General features: G+C 36.3%; 1 protein-coding gene across 2 annotated transcripts in view; it reads right to left on the bottom strand.

Annotated features, from left to right (window-relative positions):
- Nucleotides 1–21,886, bottom strand: part of Tdc2 (Tyrosine decarboxylase 2) — a 210,053-nt gene that overhangs the window by 110,522 nt on the left and 77,645 nt on the right. For both annotated transcript variants that reach the window (XM_089105998.1, XM_089105997.1), the window contains exons 6-8: nt 17,024–17,227; nt 15,194–15,261; nt 1,924–2,014 (exon numbers count right to left, since the gene is read on the bottom strand). In XM_089105998.1, coding sequence (XP_088962124.1) covers nt 1,924–2,014; nt 15,194–15,261; nt 17,024–17,227 — 363 coding nt within the window. The remainder of the gene's footprint in view (nt 1–1,923; nt 2,015–15,193; nt 15,262–17,023; nt 17,228–21,886) is intronic.

Here is a 21,886-nt window from a genome sequence, read left to right as displayed (position 1 = left end):
AATATTACGCAAACAGCATTTGAAAAAAGGAAAAGTAACATAAAAAAGAGAGAAAATACTTCCTAACAAATATAGAACTTTATCCAGCTAACTCCTGAAAAAAGAGAATCTGAATAAAACAAATAATAATAATGAATAAAAGAAAATAATGAATAAAACGATAAAAGAAAAAAGAAATCTGAATAAAAAACTAACTTGAAAGAAACAGAAAGGTTTTCTTTTCCTTTTTTGGTATTCCCATATACAGTGTGAAGGAGGTTTTATAGAATAAAAAATGTTAAACGATTATTCTCTTTTTTAACTTATTTTTTATTCGGTCGTTAATTGCTATGTATGGGCCAATGATCTTATTACATTTCTCTTTCTTTCAGTTTATTAGAAGGTTGGAAAAAGCTGTCGCGAACGAAATATTAAGATTTTCTGTCGATTTTTTGGTATTCCCATATACCGGTGGATCCCAATCTATAATCCCCTCGTGATATATTTTGTTATTCAAGATTTTACGTGCATTCACCAGAGGGAAGCCGAAAGGGTATTAACTTGGTATTTTTTTTTGAGGGGGGGGGGTGATCGTCCTCTAGGCACATTTTATGTTAATGAATTTTTTATTCTGTATAAAATGCCTTATATACAATGCATGACGTTATTACAATACTATCATACATCTTTTTTGCTCTTTAAATACATATGAATGTTTACATTCGGGCAAATGCATGCCCGAAGTAGCTTTCCAAGAGGGGTGGTTTCAAACCTTTTTTGGAGAGGGGGGGAGAAAATTGTTGGGAAAAACTTTTTTTTTACAAAAAAGTGAAAATTTTTTCATGAATGTGGCAAAATTTAGTACCTTCTGCATATTTTGATTTGCTCTTTAGGGAGAAGATGGGAACATTGGAAAACATTAGTAAAACTACATTTTCGGGTAATTAGTTTTTTTCCGAATTGGGTTCTTTAGACCCGTTCATTGGAGTGAAAACAAAATTTTCATTGTGTGCGAGATGTTTGACCTTTGTCTAGCGCCACAGTCTTCATTTACATGAAGACTGTGTTTTTTTTCCAAAATTAAGGGTCTAATATGTAGTCAGGCGAATAGTGCACGTCCTGTCCATGACCCGGCAAAATATTGTCATGTCGCACATAAATACAAAATATACTAAATATAAAAAATATACGCAAAAATGTACTCTTAAATAATGAATATAAAAAAGAACTTAAAAGCAACTATTCTCTTGTTTTTTTATTCAACAAAGAGTTTGTTTTTTTCTATTAAGAAATATTTTGATTTGGATCAACCCCGTTACTCGTAAAAGATCGAGACTCTTGGCTTACTACAATGACGAAGCTACTGGATGCCAGGGAGAGCGGAGATGCTCGAGTCCTGCTACAAGCAAGTAACCCCGTTATGTCCGACATCTTCTATATAAACAGTTTTTTTTCGCAATTGTTGATTTGGAATGTCCTTAAAAAAAAAAAAAAAAAAAAAAAAAAAAAAATCCCTCAATCAATTGATATGCGTGTACCTGAATGTAACAAATAATTCCGATTTCCTAGATGTTCTGGTGAGGGAAATAAAGGAGCACAGTGTGTATTGGAAACAAAAAATGATACCTTGAACCATTTTGAGAGCTAAATAAGAGAGAATTACTTAGTTAGATCAAATGAATAGAACTTAATTAGATGTAGGTAGCCAAGGCCGTACCCAGAGGGAGGGTTAGGGGGGTTTGAACCCCTCACGCAATATTTTTTTTACTCGTAAAAATGTAACAAAAATGGATATAAAAATATTTTGTATGCGTTTTTTGAGGTTTTCTTGTGTAACCCCCCCCCCCCCAAAAAAAAAAAAAATTATTGAGTAAAACTTCCTCCTAAAAAAAATCCTGGGTACGGCCTTGTAGGTAGCCAACGGAAAAACAGATATATACTTACTCTATAATCAATTGAATTGTCGGAGTGTGTATGTTGAAGGTACAGGGGGTCGACTACCATTGCTTGGGTTAGCTTAAATCTATCCCTTACCCTGAAAATTATTATATAAATTAAATATAGAGGAAATAAGGAGGCTAAAAAGAAATTTAACAAAATTAATATAGTCTTAGTCCTTCTGGTTTATTGGTTTTGTTTTATTATAATGCTCCGTTGAGTGTTCTTTAATCTACCCGCTATCTAGAGCTTCCTCTTTCTCTCATTTTGTTAATTTTATTCCGCTTTCATTGAATTTTTTTCTCATAATCTCTTCTTTTTCGTTATCTTTATACACTATGGTATTTGATAATCAGGGGTGTTTTTATTTATGTTTAGCTTTTGTTTTCTCCCAGCCCGTGAAGCTCTGCCCTCTCCTGGGATAATATTTATTTTTCTGTTTTTTTAGCCTTTTCTGCTTATTTTTCTCTTTTTCATAAAATTCTATGCTCTATTTTTAACCCTGCGTTCAATAACTCTAATAATAATTTATTTTTGTAATTTTTAATGTTCAGTGGCCAGTTTGTAATTATTGAATTCCGTTCAAAATTCCCTATTGAAACCTATCGCAACTAATTATTTGCTTTTTATGCTTCAAAGCTCGATATACTGTAGCTCCCCCTTTTGCAAACAAAAATTCTTGCCATATTTATCTATTAGTATGAGCCAAATATATTTTGGGTTCGTTTCAAAGGTTTTATGGGTTTGCAAAATTTTCTTCCTTTTTTTATAAGAAATCCATTTTGATGTTTAAACCACGTTCAATATAGCACAGTAATTACGCTTGTTCGATAAGCTATTGCAATTACTTGTTATTACCTCTTTTACACGTGGGGTTAATTAAGTGTCTATATACTTATTACACGTCTTCCACTTAGCTTACAACAGGAAAAAAATACGAATTTCTAAGATATAAATAAAAAGTAGGATACTCTCGTAGTGATAAGAGAGATACTCCTTGTGAGACTGACCTTATAAGGGGTAACCTTATGAGAGCTCCCATATCCTCCTCCCTGGTGTTATGGTATTGTTTTCTCTAGGGCGTAATATAATAAAATTCAAACAACATTAGTCGTCTATTACAATGTAAGAGACGACATATGTCGCATCCATTTTTGTCTGGCTTTGTGAATTAAGGTGTTTAAAATGTTTTCTTAGAGAAATACACGGGATACTTAAAACCGTACTGTTCATTAGGACTGTTTTGACATTTTACTTAGAATTTACGAGAAAAAAAAAGCTCTGACGGGGAAGCAGTTGCAGCATGTATCTGATTAACCTTCAACCTTTCGATTGATAAGAATGGGAGGACATCTCTGCAGTAGCAAACCTGAAGAATGGTTGGAGGCTCCGGCTTGGTGCCCTGAGCATCTCTGGAGGCACTGGTGGATCTAAGGTCTTCGGTAAGTAGAATAGACCAGTCCAATGTGGAGTATCCTCTCTTTTCTCTTAGCAACTTCACACAACCTAGTTCCCACATATCAGAGGCAACGCTATAGCGTTGCCTATAGTAAAGGTCATATGGCTCCAAAGTTTTATTATTATTATTTTTTTTCCCAGAGGCGCTTCATATAGAAGGGGTCGTCGCAAAAACTTCAAAGGGGGCTCATTCGAATGGAAATCGAGAGTTATAGCGCCCTCTTTAAGAGTCAAAAGTGATTGGAGGGCACGTAGCCCCCCCCCACGGGATTCATTCCCCCAAACACATCCAATCAAAATTTTGAGATAGCCATTTTGTTCAGCGTAGATGATTTCCAGACAGAAAATATATTTTTGAGGAGGACACTTCCCCACTACCCTCAGGGCAAGGGTTTTAAGTTATGCCCTAGGGGCATATAAGGTTTTTATAGAAGGCGTTGTCGTACAAACTTCAAAACAGGCTCATTCAATTGGAAATTTAAAGGGATAGTGTCCTTTTTGATAGTCGAAAGTGATTCGAGGGCAACTAACCCCCCTCTCATGCCCACCTTTTACCCAAACACATCCAATCAACATTTTGAGATAGCCATTTTATTAAACATAGTTTTAAGTTCTGGATATTAGGTCTTTGAGTATGAAAACTCCCCCGCAGCCCCCAGGGCAAGAGCTGTAAATTCAGTCCTGGGGGCAGATAAGGTTTTGTACGGACAATGTTGTCATAGAAACTTCAGAAATGGCTCATTCGATTGGAAACTTAAATGGCTAGTTCCCTTTTTAATAGTCGAAAGTGATTCTAAGGCAACTGACACCCCTTCCACGACCACCGTTTCCCAAAACACATCCAATCAAAATTTTGATAAAGCCATTTTGTTCAACGTAGTTGAAAGTTCTGGAAATTATATGTTTGAGCAGGACACTCCCCCCCCAGTTCAGGGGCAAGGGTTATATGTTATGCCCCGGGGGCATATATGGTTCTTATGGAAGGAATGCTCGTATAAGCTTCAAAGAGGGCTAATTTGATTGGAAATTGCAAGTTTTAGTTCACTTTTTAATCGTTAAAATATATTGGATGGTAACCAGCTCAACCCCCCCCCCCAAACCCTTTTTTCCCAAATGCATCCGATAAAAATTTTAAGATAGCTATTTTGTTAAAAATAGTTCAAAGATCATGTAATGAAAATTGCGGTGTCGATACAACCCACCAGGGCCCGAGGGCAGGTGTTGTAAGTTATGCCCTAGGGGCATATATGGGTCTTATTGAAGGTATGCTCGTATTAAATTCAAAGAGGGATCATTTGATCGGAAATTGAAAGTTCTAGTTCACTTTTCAAGAGTCAAAAGAGATTGGAGGGCACCTAGTCCCCCCCCTCCACGCCCTTTTTCCTCGAACCCATCCGATAAGAACTTTGAGATAGTTTTTTTAATAGTTCAATGACCATATAACGAAAACTCAGGGGTCAACACAGCCCCCCAGGGCACGAGGGCAGGTGTTGTAAGTTATGCCCTAGGGGAATATATGGTTCTTATTGAAGGGATGCTCGTAAAATATTCAGAGATGGTTCATTTGACTGGAAATGGAAAGTTCTAGTTAAGGTTTTTAGAGTCAAAAGAGATTGAAGGTTAAATAGCCCCGCCACGCCCCTTTTTCCCCAAATGCATCCAATAAAAATTTTGAGATAGCCATTAAGTTAAAAAATGCTCAATAGTCAGATAACAAAACTCAGGTGTCGTCACAACCCCCCCCGGCCTGGGGGAAGACGTTGTAAGATATGCCCTGGGGCATATATTGTTCGTATGAAAGGGATGCTTGTATAAACCTCAGATAGGGCTCATTTGATTGGATATAGAAAATTCGAGCTCACTTTTTAATAGTCAAAACAGTTCCGAGGGTAGCTACCCCCCCCACCCCTTCTTTTTCAAAATCCATCTGATGAAATTTTTGAGATAGAAATCTTGTTAAAAATAGTTCAAAGGTCGGATAATAAAAAATCCGGTGTCAATAGAACCCCCCAGGGCACAGGAGAAGGCGTTCTAAGTTATGCCCTAAGGGCGTTTATGGTTCTTATGAAAGGGATGCTCGTATAAACTTCATAGAGGGCCCATTTGATTGGAAATTGAAAGTTCTAGTTCACTTTTTAAGAGACAAGAGAGTTAAATAAGCCCCCCCCCACGCTATTTTTTCCCCAAACCCGTCCGCCACAAATTTTGAGATAGCCAGGGTTTTGGAAATTGTTCAAAAATTAGATAAAATAAAGACCCCCCAGAGCCCGGGGGATCGGCGTTTTATGTGTTGTCCTGGGGGCGTATATGGCTCTTATGAAAGGGATGATAAACTTCAGAGGGAGATCATTTGATTGGAAATTAAAAGTTCTAGTTCAATTTTTAGGAGTCAAAAGATATCTGAGGGCCACTAGTCCCCCCCCCCCCAACACACACACACCCTTTTTTCCCTAAGCCCATCCGATAAAATTTTTATAATAGCTATTTCATTAGAAATAGTTCAAAGGTCAGATAAAAAAATTCCTGTGTTGACGGAATCCTCCAGGGCCCGGAGCCAGGCGTTATGTGTAATGCTCTAGGGGCTTATATAGTTCTTATGGAAGGGATGCTCGTATAAACTTTGGAGAGGGCTCATTTGATTTGAAATTGAAAGTTCTTGTTCCCTTTTTATGAGTCAAAAAGATTGGAGGGCAACTAGCCCCCCTCCTCTACGCCCTAAATGCATCAGGTAAAAATTTTTAGATAGACATTTTGTTAAAAATAGTTCAAAGTTCTGATAACAAAAAACTCCGTTGTCGACACAGCCCCTCAGGGTCCGGGGGTAGGCGTTCTAAGTTATGCCCTGGGGGCATATATGGTTTTTTATGGAAGGGATGCTCGTATAAAATTCATAGAGGGCTCATTTGATTGGAAATTGAAAGTTGTAATTCACTTTTTAAGAGTCAAAAGGGATTGGAGGGCAGTTAGCCTCCCCCCTCGTTTAATTTATTTTTTCCCAGGGCAATTTACACAGAAGGGGTCGTCCTATAAACTTCACAAGGGGCTCATTCGATTGGAAATCGAGAGTTCTAGTGCCCTTTTTAAGAGTCAAAAGTGATCAGAGGGCAACTCCCCCCCAGGCCCTTCTTCCGCGAATATATCTGATAAAAAGTTGAGGTAGCCATTTTTTAAAAAATAGTTCAAAGATCATATAAGAAAAATTCCTTTACGTATGGTAATTTCGTTAAAAATAGTTCAAAGATCAGATAGGAAAAACTCCTGTGTCGACACAATCCCCCCCCCCCCCCTTTGGCCAGAGCAGGCGTTGTAAGTATTGCTCTGGGGGCATATATGGTTCTTATGGAAGGTATGCTCGTCTAAACTTCAAAGTGGGTTCATTTGAATGGAAATTAAAAGTTGTAGTTCATTTTCTCAGAGTGAAAAAAGATCAGAGGGCAACTAGCCACTCCCGCCATCCACACCTTTGGGCGTGTCGGATGGATAAACCCATCCGATAAAAATTTCGGGTGATCATTTTGTTAAAAATAGTCCAACCATAAGATATTAAAACTCCAGGGTCGACACAACCCCTCAGGGTCCAGGAATAGGCGTTTTAAGTTATACTCTGGGGATATATATGGCTCTTATAAAAGGGATACTCGTATAAACTTCAGAGAGGGCTCATTTGATTGAAAATAGAAAGCTCTAGTTCACTTTTAAAGGGTCAAAATACACCGAAGCTTAATCTAGTCCCCCCATGCCCTTTTCCCCCAAACCCATCCAATAAACATTTTGAGATTGCAATTTTGTTAAAAATCGTTCAGACATCAGAAAATAAAAACTCCGAGGTTGACCAAAACCCATTTTTTCACTTTGATATTGTTACTTTGATATCAGTTTTGATACTTTGATGAATATTTGATTTTTTTAAAGTTTGATTTTGAAATAAGGAATTTTAATAATATAAAATTTTTTGCAATTAAAAACGAACAAAAATTAATTTAAAAAAGCTTTCCGAAAAATAAGTTTTTCAAAGAAAAGTAAAGGCCATTTTAAGCTTAAGCTCAGCAGATACAAATACCTTTTAAAATTCTAACTCAAAATGACCAGAAATTACTGTTAAAGAATAAATAAAACCCAAAACGAACAGAAATTAAATAAACAATCATAGCAAAAACATAGTAAAAATAATAATATAAATGAATAAATAGATCTTAAAGCGAGTAATGCTTATATTGAATATGAATATCAAGCTTAAAACGAAAAAAAAATATTTTCCTATTGAAGTAATTGTATGAAACTTAAAACGAACAGAAATTAAATAAACAATCAATGCAAACAAACATACAATAGATATTAATGTAAATCAAGGAGGCACACTTGTGCCTCTATAAAGAGGCGACCCACCACAATGTTAAGCGATTTCCGGTCCTAGCGGTCGCAGAGAGACAGCGGTAATCGCATTTTGTAGCCCAAGCTCAAACTAAGAAACGTGCAAAATTTCACTCCCCTCCGACTTTATCTTCATGGGTAAAAGTGGGCCGGAAGTTTCGACCCTCCGACCACAGCCCCCCTTTAACGTTTTCCGATCGGGTTAAAAGGTTAGGCTTTCCTAGGGCCCGGGAGCTTATCCTCGAAATTTCAGCTCAATCCGATCACTCCTTCCCTGTTTTTCAAAAAACAAATATAGCCACTTAAAGTTCATTTTTTTTCTTGTTAGCCATGCCTACAGGCCACAGTTGGCAACTGATCCGGGTAAATGAGGACTCATTCGAAGAAGAATTCGACCTGTTAGGGCCTTTTGATATTTTCGACAAAATCAAACTTATTTCCAAATACAACTTTAAAAAATCACATATTGATTAAGGTATCCGAACTGGTATAAAAGTAAAAATATCAAGGCGAAAAAATGGGTTTGTGTCAACCTCGGAGTTTTTCTTATCTGATGTTTGAACTATTTTTAACAAAATGGCTATCTGAAAATGTTTATTGGATGGGCTTGGGGGAAAAGGGCATGGGGGGACTAGATTAAGCTTCGGTGTATTTTGACCCTTTAAAAGTGAACTAGAGCTTTCTATTTTCAATCAAATGAGCCCTCTCTGAAGTTTATACGAGTATCCCTTCTATTAGAGCCATATATATCCCCAGAGTATAACTTAAAACGCCTATTCCTGGGCCCTGGGGGGTTGTGTCGAAATTATAGGCCTTTTGAAATTATTCCGTATATGAAAGGGGCTGTGCCCTCCTCAACGCCTCGCTCTTTACGCTAAAGTTTGAATTTCTCACAACTCTTTTTTTAAACAATAAAAACTTTCGCTTAAAGAGCGAGGCGTTGAGGAGGGCACAGCCCCTTTCATATGCGGAATAATTTCTGTTCGTTTTAAGTTTTAATGTCGCTCCTAACTTTCAGTTTAAAAATTTTTTTTTATTTAAAGGCTGCAAAAGCGGGGGGTTTGGGGGGCGGCAGCCCCCAACTGTACCTTCTAATCCCTGTACATTTTAAGGTTCGAACTTGTGACTCAGCCTCTTTAACTCTTTAGAAAACGTAGTTTTTTTTAAATAATTAATAAATAAATCTTAAAACGAGTGAAACTTAAATTGAATATGCAAATCAAGCTTGAAACGAACAAAAATCACCACAAACAAGAGTTTGGGTATGACCTCCTTCTCTCACTGTAAAAGTCTAAAACCTACTGCGTCATTGGCACTTTACTGAAAACTGTGTACGCCTTGAACAGTCTTGGAAAGTATAAACAACATCAAATTGAAAATTTATGTATAATTATATTAATTGTTGAAAGATCCATCAGTTCACGAATTTGTTTCACTGTAATTGTATTTTTATTTTCAATACTGTAAGAAATGGACAATAAAAAATTTGTAATATAATTTGTTTCCAGTTAAGCGCCAATGACGCAGTAAGCTTTTGGTTTTTATTTACGGTTAGGAAAGGAGGCAATATCCAAACACTTGTTTGTAGGGAAACTATATTCGTCTTTAACAACTTTTAAAAGAGCTAATAAATTAAACTGAATATTTGATGTATAATGATATTAGTTACTGAAAGCTCATCAGTTCAAAATGTTACTATATTTTTAAGGTTTATTTTCAATATTCAGTACAAAAGAAAATATTTGTCTATTTCGAAAATATTCTATAGGAAAATATTCTATTTCGTTTTAAGCTTGATATTCATATTCAATCTAAGCATTACTCGCTTTATGATCTATTTATTCATTTATACTATTACTTGTCGTATGTTTTTGCTATGATTGCTTATTTAATTTCTGTTTGTTTTGGGTTTCATTTATTCTTTAATAGTAATTTCTGGTCGTTTTGAGTTTGAATTTTAAAAGGTATTTGTATCTGCTGAGCTTAAGTTTAAAATGGCCTTTACTTTTATTTGAAAAACTTATTTTTAGGAAAGTTTTTTTTTAATTAAGACCCCGGCGCCGCACCGCTGAGGGAAGACCGGCGTCGGTAGGGCCAAAAACAGCACGCCGCACCGCACCGCCGGTAAGATGTCGGTGGCGCGCTGCCGGTAAGATGTCGGCGGCGCGCCGCCAGCGTGATCAATGTTGACCGCAAACATTAATGTTTTCATCAGTCTTTCTTAAATCACAGCTTAAATTTAGAACAGATTCGAGCCTATTCATTAGTTCAAAACTTCACAAGTCGCTGGCTGGAAACTGGTCTTCTTCGTTATTCATCAAGAGAAGTAGAAATGTGGTTGAAACGAAATGGCTGTGGCGTTTCAGAACCCTTGCGTAATACGAGCAGTTGAAATATCTATTAGTAATGTATTCTTAACATAAATAATTATCAAAATTAGTAGTTTTTTTCATCGAGCATTACTGCATATACAACTTAAAATACCGTATCACAAAATTCGTCAGTTATCTGGGTAAAAACTTTGAATATAAGTTTGAACTTAGAAGCTTAATTTTTTCATAATGTCCTTTGCCTATATCTGTTTTGTTACCTTTAAAACAGTTGAAATGGGTGACTTTGATATTGATTGTTTTTTTTTTTTTTGCTCTTTTGGTTTCATAAAAAGACTTCTTTTATTAAAAAATTGTTTTTAATTACAATTAAAAAAAATGCATTTTAAAGTTTTTTGGCTTCTTTATAGAATATATATCATGTAGGCTAAGGCTGAACTGCTGCTTTTTTATTGCTTTTGGCTGCTCTTCTGGATATTATTCGTTTTTTTTCTTTTGGGGATTCATTCCAAATTATAAATTGATAAATACCTAATATCAGTCAAATTATAAACTTCATCTAAAAGGAGTAGATTTATCAAATTGAAAAATACATGATGAACACTTCACATTAGAACACTTCAATTACAATGAAACAAAAAAACACTTAATGGTTTATTCGGTATGAAGAAAAATTAAATGCCAGCTATTTTCCGGTAAAAATGAAAAGCTCATCCGTTCTAAATGTAATTAAATGAAATAATATGCAGACTGAAGTAGCTCCAGGAAGATGTTGAGATTTTCATGCTAGTTCGTCACTTTTAATCCAAGCAAAATGTTAGGACACTTAGTATCAGTTATCGAGTTTAAGCTTTGATTTCAAATTTCTAACAAAAATTACCAAATTTAAGAAAGTTGCAACAATAAGTCACCTGTGGTCAAAATACTCAAAGACTCCTCTTAGATTCCCACCCAGGCTCAAAGCTTCTGCTATGGTCATTTCCACGGAAATCTCCAAAGAGTTTCTTTTTACAATAGCTTTTAAGAGTAGCTTGGGGTATTCATCATTTGTTGCTTTTCTTAAAAGCTTTGAAAAAAGTTTTATAATATTACAAATGCTACAAGTGTTATATTTGTGCATATCTTTGGTAATCATTGCTGGGGTGATTGTATTTTTTAAACCACTGTAGATACGTGAGAACGTTGCAACATCTAGTACCCTGAGGTCATAAGACTGTCAAAGACTCCTCCTTGAACCTCCCAAATTGAAAGCTTTTATTATGACCTGGCCTTTTAATGTAACTTGGGCACTGGACCAAGGGCGCCATTGTCACTCGAGCGCAACGTTAGGTAGGGATGTCGATATCGCTTTCATCACACCAATTCGTTTTAGTGTGACTGTTCCTGGTACTTATGAATGAATGTTTTCAAATTAAACCCGTTTCATCAATAAGAAAAAAAAACAGATTGGACGCATATGTCCCTTTCCTTTTGGACGGTAAAACCATGCAAGTGCTGTATCAAGTATAACTCAGGAAAATCTTCATTAATTTTTGTCAACTTTTCAACTTTTTGGCATACCTGCTTTCGAAAAAAAAAAATCAAGGTACTATCACTTAAATATAATAACTCCCTATGCCCCCCCCCCTATGGATACTATCTTGATGAGACACCGTCTCTGCTTTAAATAAAAAAAAAATAATTTACTTATTGGCACCCCTGCTTTCAAAAAAAATCATTTAAATATGATAGCTCACTACCCCCACCCCCTCTGGATACCACCTTGATAAAATGCCGTCTCTGCTTTTAATTAAAAAAAAATTAAATTAAATTAAAAAAAGTAGCTTTTTGGGATCCCTGCTTTCAATAAAAAAATTTCGAGATATTATCATTTAAATGTAAAACCCCCTAACCCCCCCCCCCCCTCTGGGTATCACCTTGATAGGATACCGTCTATGCTTTCATTAGAAAAATAAGTTACTTAATAATTAACTAGGTTAAATATGGTATGAGTAAAAAAAAATTGAAAATTGAAGGTATGAGTAAAGGGGTACAAAGACAACAACAAAAATGTCGAAATTATTCAGATATACCTCAAATTATTGGAAAACTGAGTCATAGATTCGCCGTGGCATTCAATAAGATCCAAATAACCTAATTAAAAGGGACCACACACAAAAGCCAAATTAGGCCAGTAGTCTATGAGAAATTGCAAAATATCCAAGACAATGAACTAGTCTTAATGGGGGACCCTGGGTCTATTAAAATATTTCAATGGTTTCCCAGGGAATTTGATATCATTTTCTTCTGTCTCTACTTTAAATGAAAAAAAAATAATTATCCTTTTGGCATCCCTGCTTTCAATAAAAAAAAATAAGGTATTATCAGTTAAAAATGATAGCCCCCTATCCCCCCCTATAGGCAATAATTTACAATTCATTTACGAGTCCTATTTTTGGGGTAGCTTCCGAACAATTGAGTATTAAACATTCAGGCGTTCAACAATTGAGTATTGAACATCAAGAAAATCTTATCTAAAAATAGCAAAAAAAAATCTGTAAACTTACAATTCAGCTGTAGAAGTAATCTGTCGGCTGTCAATTTCAAAATCCAACTGAAGGCTGAAGCTGTATAGTAGTGAATTCGTTCTATAATTCTATTCAACTTGAAAATACAATTCTTGACTACGAACGATGTTGGAAATAACGATTGGGAAACTAATTCGAAATGATTTAAACTCATTTCATAAAGACGATGCAGTTTTTTGTCAACATATGAAGAACTGAGTATATTGCAATATTTGCAATTGCATATTGCATATGTCTGGTTTTTATGCAAAGTAACAAAAGAGACGAAAATTAATGAATAAGAGAGTAGTGAAGAATTATGGTATGTAAAGTAATATTTGGCAGGGAAAGTCACAGGTGATAAATCGCTAGGGATGGCACCGTGATTGCGTTATTATCGGGGATTCAGAGAACCAAATTTTTTTTCGGGGTGACGCATAGATTTTCGGGGAAATACCCGAAAATTCGGGGATAGTGCAAGCCCTGCTTGATTTCTAATCATGAAAATCGAAATACTAAACCACACGAGAAGGAAAAGCTCCGACGTGGCGGTTGACACAATAAAGAATTGCCGCAAAATTAATTTAAAGTCGACCGAACGCCACCACCTCGGCCGGCGACGGCGCGCTGGCGGCTTGTTACGACACTTCGGCGGAGTTCGACTGGACCTCTCTTCCGCGGCGTTTGGTCGATCCGCCGGCGTGTCGCCGGGGTCTATAAACAGATAATATTGATAGTTATTTTATAGCTTCAATTAGCTGAGTTGACTCAATTTAGGCTAAATGAAATTATGTACAGCGGTCAACAATCACGCTACAATTACTATGGAACCAGTAGATCTTTGCGTGGGTAGGGGAGGGGGTCATAGGCCTCAAAAAGTGCTTTTTATGCCCAAATCTCTAACTTTCAGTGAGCATTCAAATAAATAAAGAAGGGAAAAGGGAAGGGATAAAATTTAATCCCTACGATTTCTTTATTCGGAGGAATTACTTTTGGAAGGATTCTTTATCCGAGAGGACGAGGGTTCGAATGCTAGTGTGCCCAATTATTTGGTTTGGGATGGGGGTCAGTGGTGTGACTCTGTAACGCTCAGCAAGATTCGACCCAGCTTTAAATGGGTACCTGGAGAAATATGGGGAAGGTAAACAAGAAGGATGAGCGAAAGCACAGGATGGTTGGCCTCCAACCCCATTTCACTTCCTGGCTAAAGAGCCAAGAAACGGAGATCAGCACCGCCGGTAGGGACTGTAAAGTTCAATGCCGTAGCCTATCTTTACCTTTTTTTACTTTTGGTAGAAGCATGTAATATGGAGGCTGAGGAGTGATAGCTCGCCTCATATTGCAAAGATATTTCAAGTATAACATAAAAGGTTACATTCATATGCTTACTAGTGCAAAAAGGGTGAGGGGTATGGAAAACGTCACTAGGAAATTTCTCAGATGGGAAGGGAAGTCCTGTGAGGAGCATTATTTACCAAGAGGTAAATAAAGCTCCTTTATTTTTACTTAAAGACAACTAATTTTCTTTCAATATAGATTTTAAGGGACTTCTAGTTTACCAAGGAGGGGGGCGTGTATCATGGCTCACTCTGGCTGTGTGCATGGGTGACCTCCGCTTAAAAGAGATTTACCAGAAGAGCTCCCTTCGAAAGTCATTAAAATTATGCTGTTTTCGGTATTTCAAGGCCCAAGTCCTCCTGGGAAATATTTGAAAAGCGGCACTTTTTCAGGGATGATGATCATTCTTTACGCATTGTTATAGTGTGAATATTAAAATTGAATATAAAAACGGGGTCGAATGAGAGAGGGGTAGCTCCCGTCACATTTAAGAGTGTTGGATGACACTTGAAACCAAAACTCTAAAAAACGATGTTTTTATTGCAATATATGCAACAGCAAAACGTGTTATTCATGCTGATTCCAAACATGCAAAATTTATTATTTTGAAGTTAGTCATCAAACCCTATAAACAAATAAAAATTTTAGCAATTCGAGGATGAGTTAGACTCCCCCAAAAAGGGCTGGAATCTTGATAAATATTTTCCAATGAACGAAACTACATTCAGTCCATAAGGACCAACCGTTCTTATGAACCGTTTATCCTATACAACCAAAAGTATTACACAGCTGCGCAAAATTTATTAGGGTATTAGTCAACGATTCTCGGGCCAAAAAGGCCCATCTTACCTAAAGGAAAGCATCTAAAGGTCTAGATAAGTCTTTTACGCTGGGTATTTTTTTTATGAAAATACTAAAAAAGGTATTTTTCAAGGACAATACCGAAAAAAGGTTTATGGGGGGTCTAGGAGGAACCACTCAACCTACCCCCCACCCCCCTAGTTGACGCCTTTGTGTATTTCAATGATTCTCTATAAGAGTTTATTAAAGAGATATTAATTTTTTGCCAGTAAAAAAAGTTGAATTAAGTTTTCTATTAACCTGTTTTGTTATAAATTCAAAAGTATTTTTGAAAAGTATTTGTTTTTACGTTTCCATCTGGAATATAATAGCAAGCTTCTACTTTTATTTCCACGCGTTTATTTCACTTCTAAAAAAAGAAGAGTAACTTACCACATGGTAGATATATCGAAATTTGTTAACAACCATTTATTTGGATTTGTGTTGAAGGACATCGCATGCTAAAATAAAGAGAAAAAATCAGATTATTTATTAAAAATGCAAATTGAAAAATTCAGATTTAATGTTATCTTAGACAGAAAAAGAGAGACGCTGAAAATCTCGCACTGTTTTATTTTTCTCTCAGCGCAAAGTCCAAAGTAGGAGGGGAGTGAGATTAGAACAGAGCTTGAGAGGCTCCAACATCCCCGTCAGAGGATCAACGAATCTCCCCATAGTGGATAGGAAGGTTAATATGTAAAACTTTTTACTGTAGAAATTCTTAAGTACGGAGGAAGAGGCGACAAGAGGAGAGATTTTGTTAACTAGATAAGGTACAGGAAAACTGATTGATCATATGGAAAAATAAGTTACAATATTTGAATTGTTGTACACTTACTGCCCCAACTTCAAATCTTTCCGCAGACCTCAAGCCTTACAAAAAAGATGAAGGAATTTGAAGGAAAATCTATAAGGGTGAATAAATATTTTCATTTAGGTTCAATTGGCTATAATACAACTCTCAATCGGATTCGGGAAACCTTTCCACATACTATACAATCTAAAAAAAGGGCAGTGGAACCTCAGTTGACGCTTGAACCTAGGTTGACAGTTGACGGGGACCACAAAACAATAAAATTCTTATTAAATATATAAAAATGGAATATTTATACCAAAGAGAACATCTATTTCAAACAAAGCTTCCTCAGAGGTAGCTCTTTTATGGAAAAGAAATGATCAAATTCAATTTGTTTAAGTGGCGGTGGCATATTTAGCTTTAGTATTCTGCTATCTTCGCCTTCTTCTCAATAACAGTGACTAAGACTAAAATTTGTGGAGCTGACAATTAAGAGAGTGAATAGAAAGGGCTATGCTCTAGCTGTCAAAGGGTTAGCTACATGATAAAATTAATCATTTCTTTGTTCCCATGATCAAACCTCGTCAATGCCCTATTCCTATATAGATCACATGAAAGGTAACTTGTTTTGCTCATTCTACAAAAGATCAGAATATAAGGACCCATAAGGGTCACCGCGTTAGAAACAAAGCTGGTCTCTCCAGGTAAGGAGCGAACCTGAGTGTTTTTACGGGGAAATCATTCATATAATATGAATGATTAAGCTTCGTCTTAAGTTACCCGATGAGAATCTTAATGATTATACATCTTAGGAAGTTTATATACAAATTTCAGAGAGGAGAATTCGTCTTCTCTGAATTCCTGTTTAAGGAATAAGATAGTTTAAAGAATAGAGAATACGAATAATGTTTAAAGAATAAAATGAGAAGAGATGCTGTCTTCTTCCCATTTATAAGTTTTCTTATTAGTAGATCGCCACCCTTCTCTCTTTCCCCTTAGTAGAGACCCCCCCCCTTCTCGCCTTCCAAAGGAATATTTAATGCTTTTTATCTATGCCCTTTACATATCTTCAGAACAAAGCCTCGCAAAAGGAAAAGGGGTCCTCTAAGTATTTTATGTTGATCATAGCTTACGCTTTTTGCAAAGATTTTTATGTGCCGAGTGGCACGTGTGCCGCACAGTTTCACCATGCGTTGCACAGTGTCAACACGCTTGGAACAGTTCCCATAACGCTTGGTACATTTGCACCACGCTTGGCACACTTTAGCCACGTTTGGCAGGCGTCACCTGGTATGCGTGATTTCAGAAAGCCGGTGACCCCTCGCACTAACACATATAGAACTATTTGATCCACCGACAAGCTGTCTCGTTTATTTCTAATGATTTGAAACGTTTAGGTCCAGTTACAAATCTTTTTAAAGACATACCTCAATTCCTTTGATGAGGTATTGAAATTCTGGGCAGATCATTGCATTTCCAGCGTAAGCTCCGTCAACATGCATCCAAATTCCAGCCTCCTTAGCAATTGGTCCGACTTCTGCAAGGTTGTCAAATGAACAACAAGAGGTTGTTCCGATAGTGCACGAAACAAAAAACGGAACTAAACCCATAGCACGATCTTCGTCCATAGCCTAAAACAGATTTATGAATAGGTATTTGTTGATTTAAATCCGAGCTGATACGGTTTGGGACCTTAAATTGAGGAATCATCAGGGGCGGATCTAGAGCAAAACCTTGAGGGAAGCCCAACGTGATAAGGGCTCTAAGGAGCAGGGCCAAAGTGACAAAGGTGCCAATAATTGACTAAATTGACAAATTTATTCTAAAAAAGAGAGAAAAATAGAAAAAACAGGATAAGAGGGTGCCAGAAAAAATCTTGGGGGAATGTCCCCCCGGTCCCCTGGATCCGCCAGTGGGAATCAGCTTTCTAATTCGTGTTCAGTAAGTTTACTAAAATTGAATTTTGTAGTTTTGAGCGTTCAATTGCCGATTGCAGCTATTTAACTGCGTACAATAACACTTATGAAAATCTAATGTTTCTTTTAGTTGCTTATTTTGCTGCAGAGCTTAATATGCTGCAATTCATTCTTTTTATTGATTAAATGTATACAAAAAAACATTTTTTCTACTAAAGGTAGGGACCAATACTAAAACTTAAAATGAACAGAAATTATTCCGTATATGAGGGGGGTTGTCCCCTCTTTAATCATAAAGTTTTTTTTAGTATTTTCCAAAAAGGCCATGATTCTAATTAAACGGCCTTTGTGTTTCAGGAATCGTTCTTAAAGAATTGGGTCTAAAGGTCAAACTTTAGCACAAAAAGTGGGGCATAGAAGAGGGGGCAGACCTCCTCATATACGGAAGAATTTCTGTTTATTTTTTTAAAGTTTTTCCACACTTTCAGTAAGAAAAACTTGTTTTTTATTTGATTTCTGATCGTTTTTCATATAATACCCGGAAATTCGCCTCCCCTTCTGTGGAAAATTCTCACCCACGAAAAACTCCTCCATAGAAAGCTCCTTCCACTTAAAAATCCTTCCCCTGGGAAATTACCCCCGTACTATTCCATCCTCGCTGCAAATTTCCCCCAGAAAATTTTTGGTTTAGAATATCAGTTGAAAAATACTCCTTAGCATACTTTTATTTGAAAAAAACTTGTTTTTATCTAATTTCTAATCGTTTTAAAGTCATGGTGTAATCCCCCCTGTGCATGGTCTCTCATAAGGGGGGGGGGGGGTACAGGGAGGCGGGGGGCTCCAGCCCCCTTGCTGAATGACGCTGCCTTATATTTGTAATAATTCAAAAAACTTTTTCCACGAAAAAAGATTTTCAAAGAAAAGTAAAGAGCTCCATTAAGCCAAAAATGGGCAGAAATAAAGTAAACTAATCTTCCAAGCGTAAAACTACCACAAATCACAATAAAAATAAATAAAACCCAAAACGAACAGAAATTACAATAAATAGCCGATTCAAACCCAAAACGGGCAAAAATTAGCATTAGTAGGGCTGACAATCCCCATGCCTTCTCAAGGCCAGAACATAACTTGGGCTTTACTAAAAAAAAAAAAAAAAAAAAAAAAAAAAAAAAAAAAAAAAGTGGATTGTCAGTTTAATATACCTATACATAACACTGATATTTATTCCTTAAAGTCTTAAATTTTTTTATTTATTTAAGCAAAAAAAGGGAAAAATTTGAACGTATTTTGTTTTCAGTAAAGCGCAAATTATTTTCTGGTCTTGAGAAGGCATGGGGGTTATCAGCCCTAATAATATTGATTTTTGCTCGTTTCGACTTTGACTCGGCTACTTATTCTAATTTCTGCTCGTTTTGAGTTTCATTTATTTATTGATAGTGACTAGTGGAAGTTATACGCTTGGACGATTACTTGACTTCATTTCTGCCCATTTTTGGCTTAAAGAAGCTCTTTACTTTTCTTTCAAAACCTTGTTTTGTGGGAAAGATATTTTTAAATTAATTTCTGTTTGTTTTTTATTGACATAGTCGTTTTCATGATTTTTTTTTAATTTTTCGGTTTTTTTCTATAAGAATCAAAAGTTTGGCTTGCTATTTGTACGTTGGGATAAACTTTTTCAGTAATTTTTTAATCATGAGACAAAAAGTATTTTTCAATTTAATTTTATACCTCCTCAAGTTGAACTGAAAAAATAAAACTTAATATCATTCCCAAAAGATTCTGTCTATGCTCTCTGACAACCTGTATACTCTTACACTCTATTTATTTGTTTAAATTGTAAGAGCATATGTAGTAACAGTAGTAGCCCCAAAAGCGTCAACTTAATACCCCCAGTTGTTCTCGATACATTGCTGAAGTGTCTTATTGGCAACCGCAAACACAACGCTTTTTTATTTAGTTTTAAAGTAGCACTTAGTTATGTAACATAATGGACCAACTGCATAATTGTGGGGGGTTGACATGCCCAACATCCCCAAAGACATATTTTCTGGACCGTTCTACTATGCTGAGCAAAAGGGTTGTCTCAAAGTTTTGACTGGATGTCTTTGGGAAATAAATCGGCTTGAGAGACGGGCTGATTACCCTCCAAACTCTCTTTACTCTTAGAAAGGACACTAAAACTTTTAATTTTGAATCGAATTAGGTTCTTTAAATGTTTCAATGATATTTCTAGCTATTATAGAGTGATGCTGCCTATGATATTGCTTATAGGCCTTTTTGAAAACCTGCATGCATACAGTTTTTTGTTTAATTGGAACTTTCCCTAAACGCTTCCTAAAAGTTTCACCTTAATACTCTTAGCGTCATTAGTTACAGTACCTGTAGTGGTAGTATTAAAAGTACACGCCTAGATCTTTCTGGATAGTTCAGAATCCTCGACAACTTACTCTTAAAGGTCTAAATTAATAATATACGGTGATTTTGAGACATTACTTTGTCACCTTTTTGGAAGTCCACATGCTCATAGTCTATTTTAATTTAGTTCAAATTCCGCCTAAATATTTCTTATATTGGATTACTGAAGACATATTTATATTCTCTTTGGACTATTGGTAACAGAATGGCTATCTCACAATTTCGATCGAATTTTTTGGTGAAAAGGGGATATCAGAGAGAGGGGGGATATTTTTCTCTCCATCACGCTTGACTCTTAAAATGGAACTAAAACTATATATTTCCAATCAAATAATAATCTGTATTTAAAAGCCAATTAAAGCCATATACAAAAAGACAAATACTAAACAAAAATTACATTTCATTTGACATCCTTCCCATCAATACAAAACTTCCTACTGACACAATATAACGGGGAGTCCTAGACCTCATTAACTCACAAAGCAGTCTATCTTCCCCCTCCTGGATAATTAATCCCCTTAAATGAGATAGTTGCTTACACCGGAGGAGGAAATGGCCCAACCCATAATCATTTTTCCCGCATCTCAAGCATCTACACCCGGCCTCCGGACCTTCCCTCTTTTTCCTTGCAACCTTAGTATAAATTGGAAGACAATTTGCTCGAATCTGAATCCAAATCCTCAAATATTTAATGGGCAATCCCAGCTTGAAATAAAACTCCTGACCAAAATTCTCTTTTATATTCTCTATACAAAGTAAGGCTCGGAGATTTGTCCACAGCTGCAATCAAATGAACCTCCTCTAAAGTTCACAAGACCACCCCTTCATAAAAACCTTACATGCCCCTGGGGCATAACTTACAACCCTTATGACCATACTCTGGGGGATGTGTCAGCAGCAAAGGCCGTGTTATGAGATCTTTGGACTATTTTTGAAGACATGACTATCTCAAAATTTTTATCGGATGCATTTGGGGAACATATGACATGGGGAGAGGGTACAGCTACGCTCTGATAAATTTGACTCTTAAAAATGGCACTTAAACTTCCGATTTCCAATCCAATGAGCCTCCTCTGAATTTTATACGACCACCGTTTCCGTAAAAACCTTATATGCCCCCGGGGCATAACTTACAACCCTTACCCCCATACTCTGGGGGTTATGTCAACCCCAACGGTCGTGTTATGAGATTGTTGTACTATTTTTGAACACATGGCTGTCTCAAAATTCTTATCGGATGCACTTGGAGAAAATATTACGTGGGGGAGGGGCACAGCTACCCTCCAATAAATTTGACTCTTAAAAAAAGCACTTAAACTTCCGATTTCCAATCCAGCCCCCTCCGAAGTTTATACGACCACCCTTTCCATAAAAAACCTTATATGCCCTCGGGGCATAGCTTACAACCCTTACCCTGAGGACTGTGGGGGGAGGAGGGGGTGTCATCCTCAAAGACATAATTTCTAGACTTTTAAACTACGTCAAACAAAATAACTATCACAAAATTTTGATTGGATGTGTTTGGGGGAAATTATGGGTGGGGGGGTGGTTGCGCTCCAATCAATTTCGACTATTAAAGAGGTCACTAGTCCTTTCAATTTCCAACCGAATGAGCCCTTTTCGAAGTTTTTACAACAACAAATGGCCATCTTAAAATTTCAATTAGATGTGTATCGCTAAAATATGACGTGTGTGTGGGGGGGGGAGGTATTGGCCCTCTGATCACTTTAATTCTTTTTTTCCACCTCCTCTCCTCTCGGTGACTTTCAAATTTTCTTTAAAAATATCTCATAATTTATTTAATGTCACTTACTCTTTAAAAATATCTCATAATTTATTTAATGTCACCTACTCTTTTCTTAATAAAAAACTTCTTCAAAAAATTCAAAATATTAAAATTATATAAAATTGAGCATTCCAAAATATATCAGGTTATAAAAATAGAGGTATACTACATTT

Source organism: Artemia sp. Qi Xiang Cuo, chromosome 20 (assembly GCF_049724085.1).
Source record: "Artemia sp. Qi Xiang Cuo chromosome 20, ASM4972408v1, whole genome shotgun sequence".
Taxonomy (NCBI): domain Eukaryota; kingdom Metazoa; phylum Arthropoda; class Branchiopoda; order Anostraca; family Artemiidae; genus Artemia; species Artemia sp. Qi Xiang Cuo.
The sequence above is the reverse complement of the archived record's forward strand: the minus strand, read 5'-3'. Positions and strand labels throughout refer to the sequence as shown.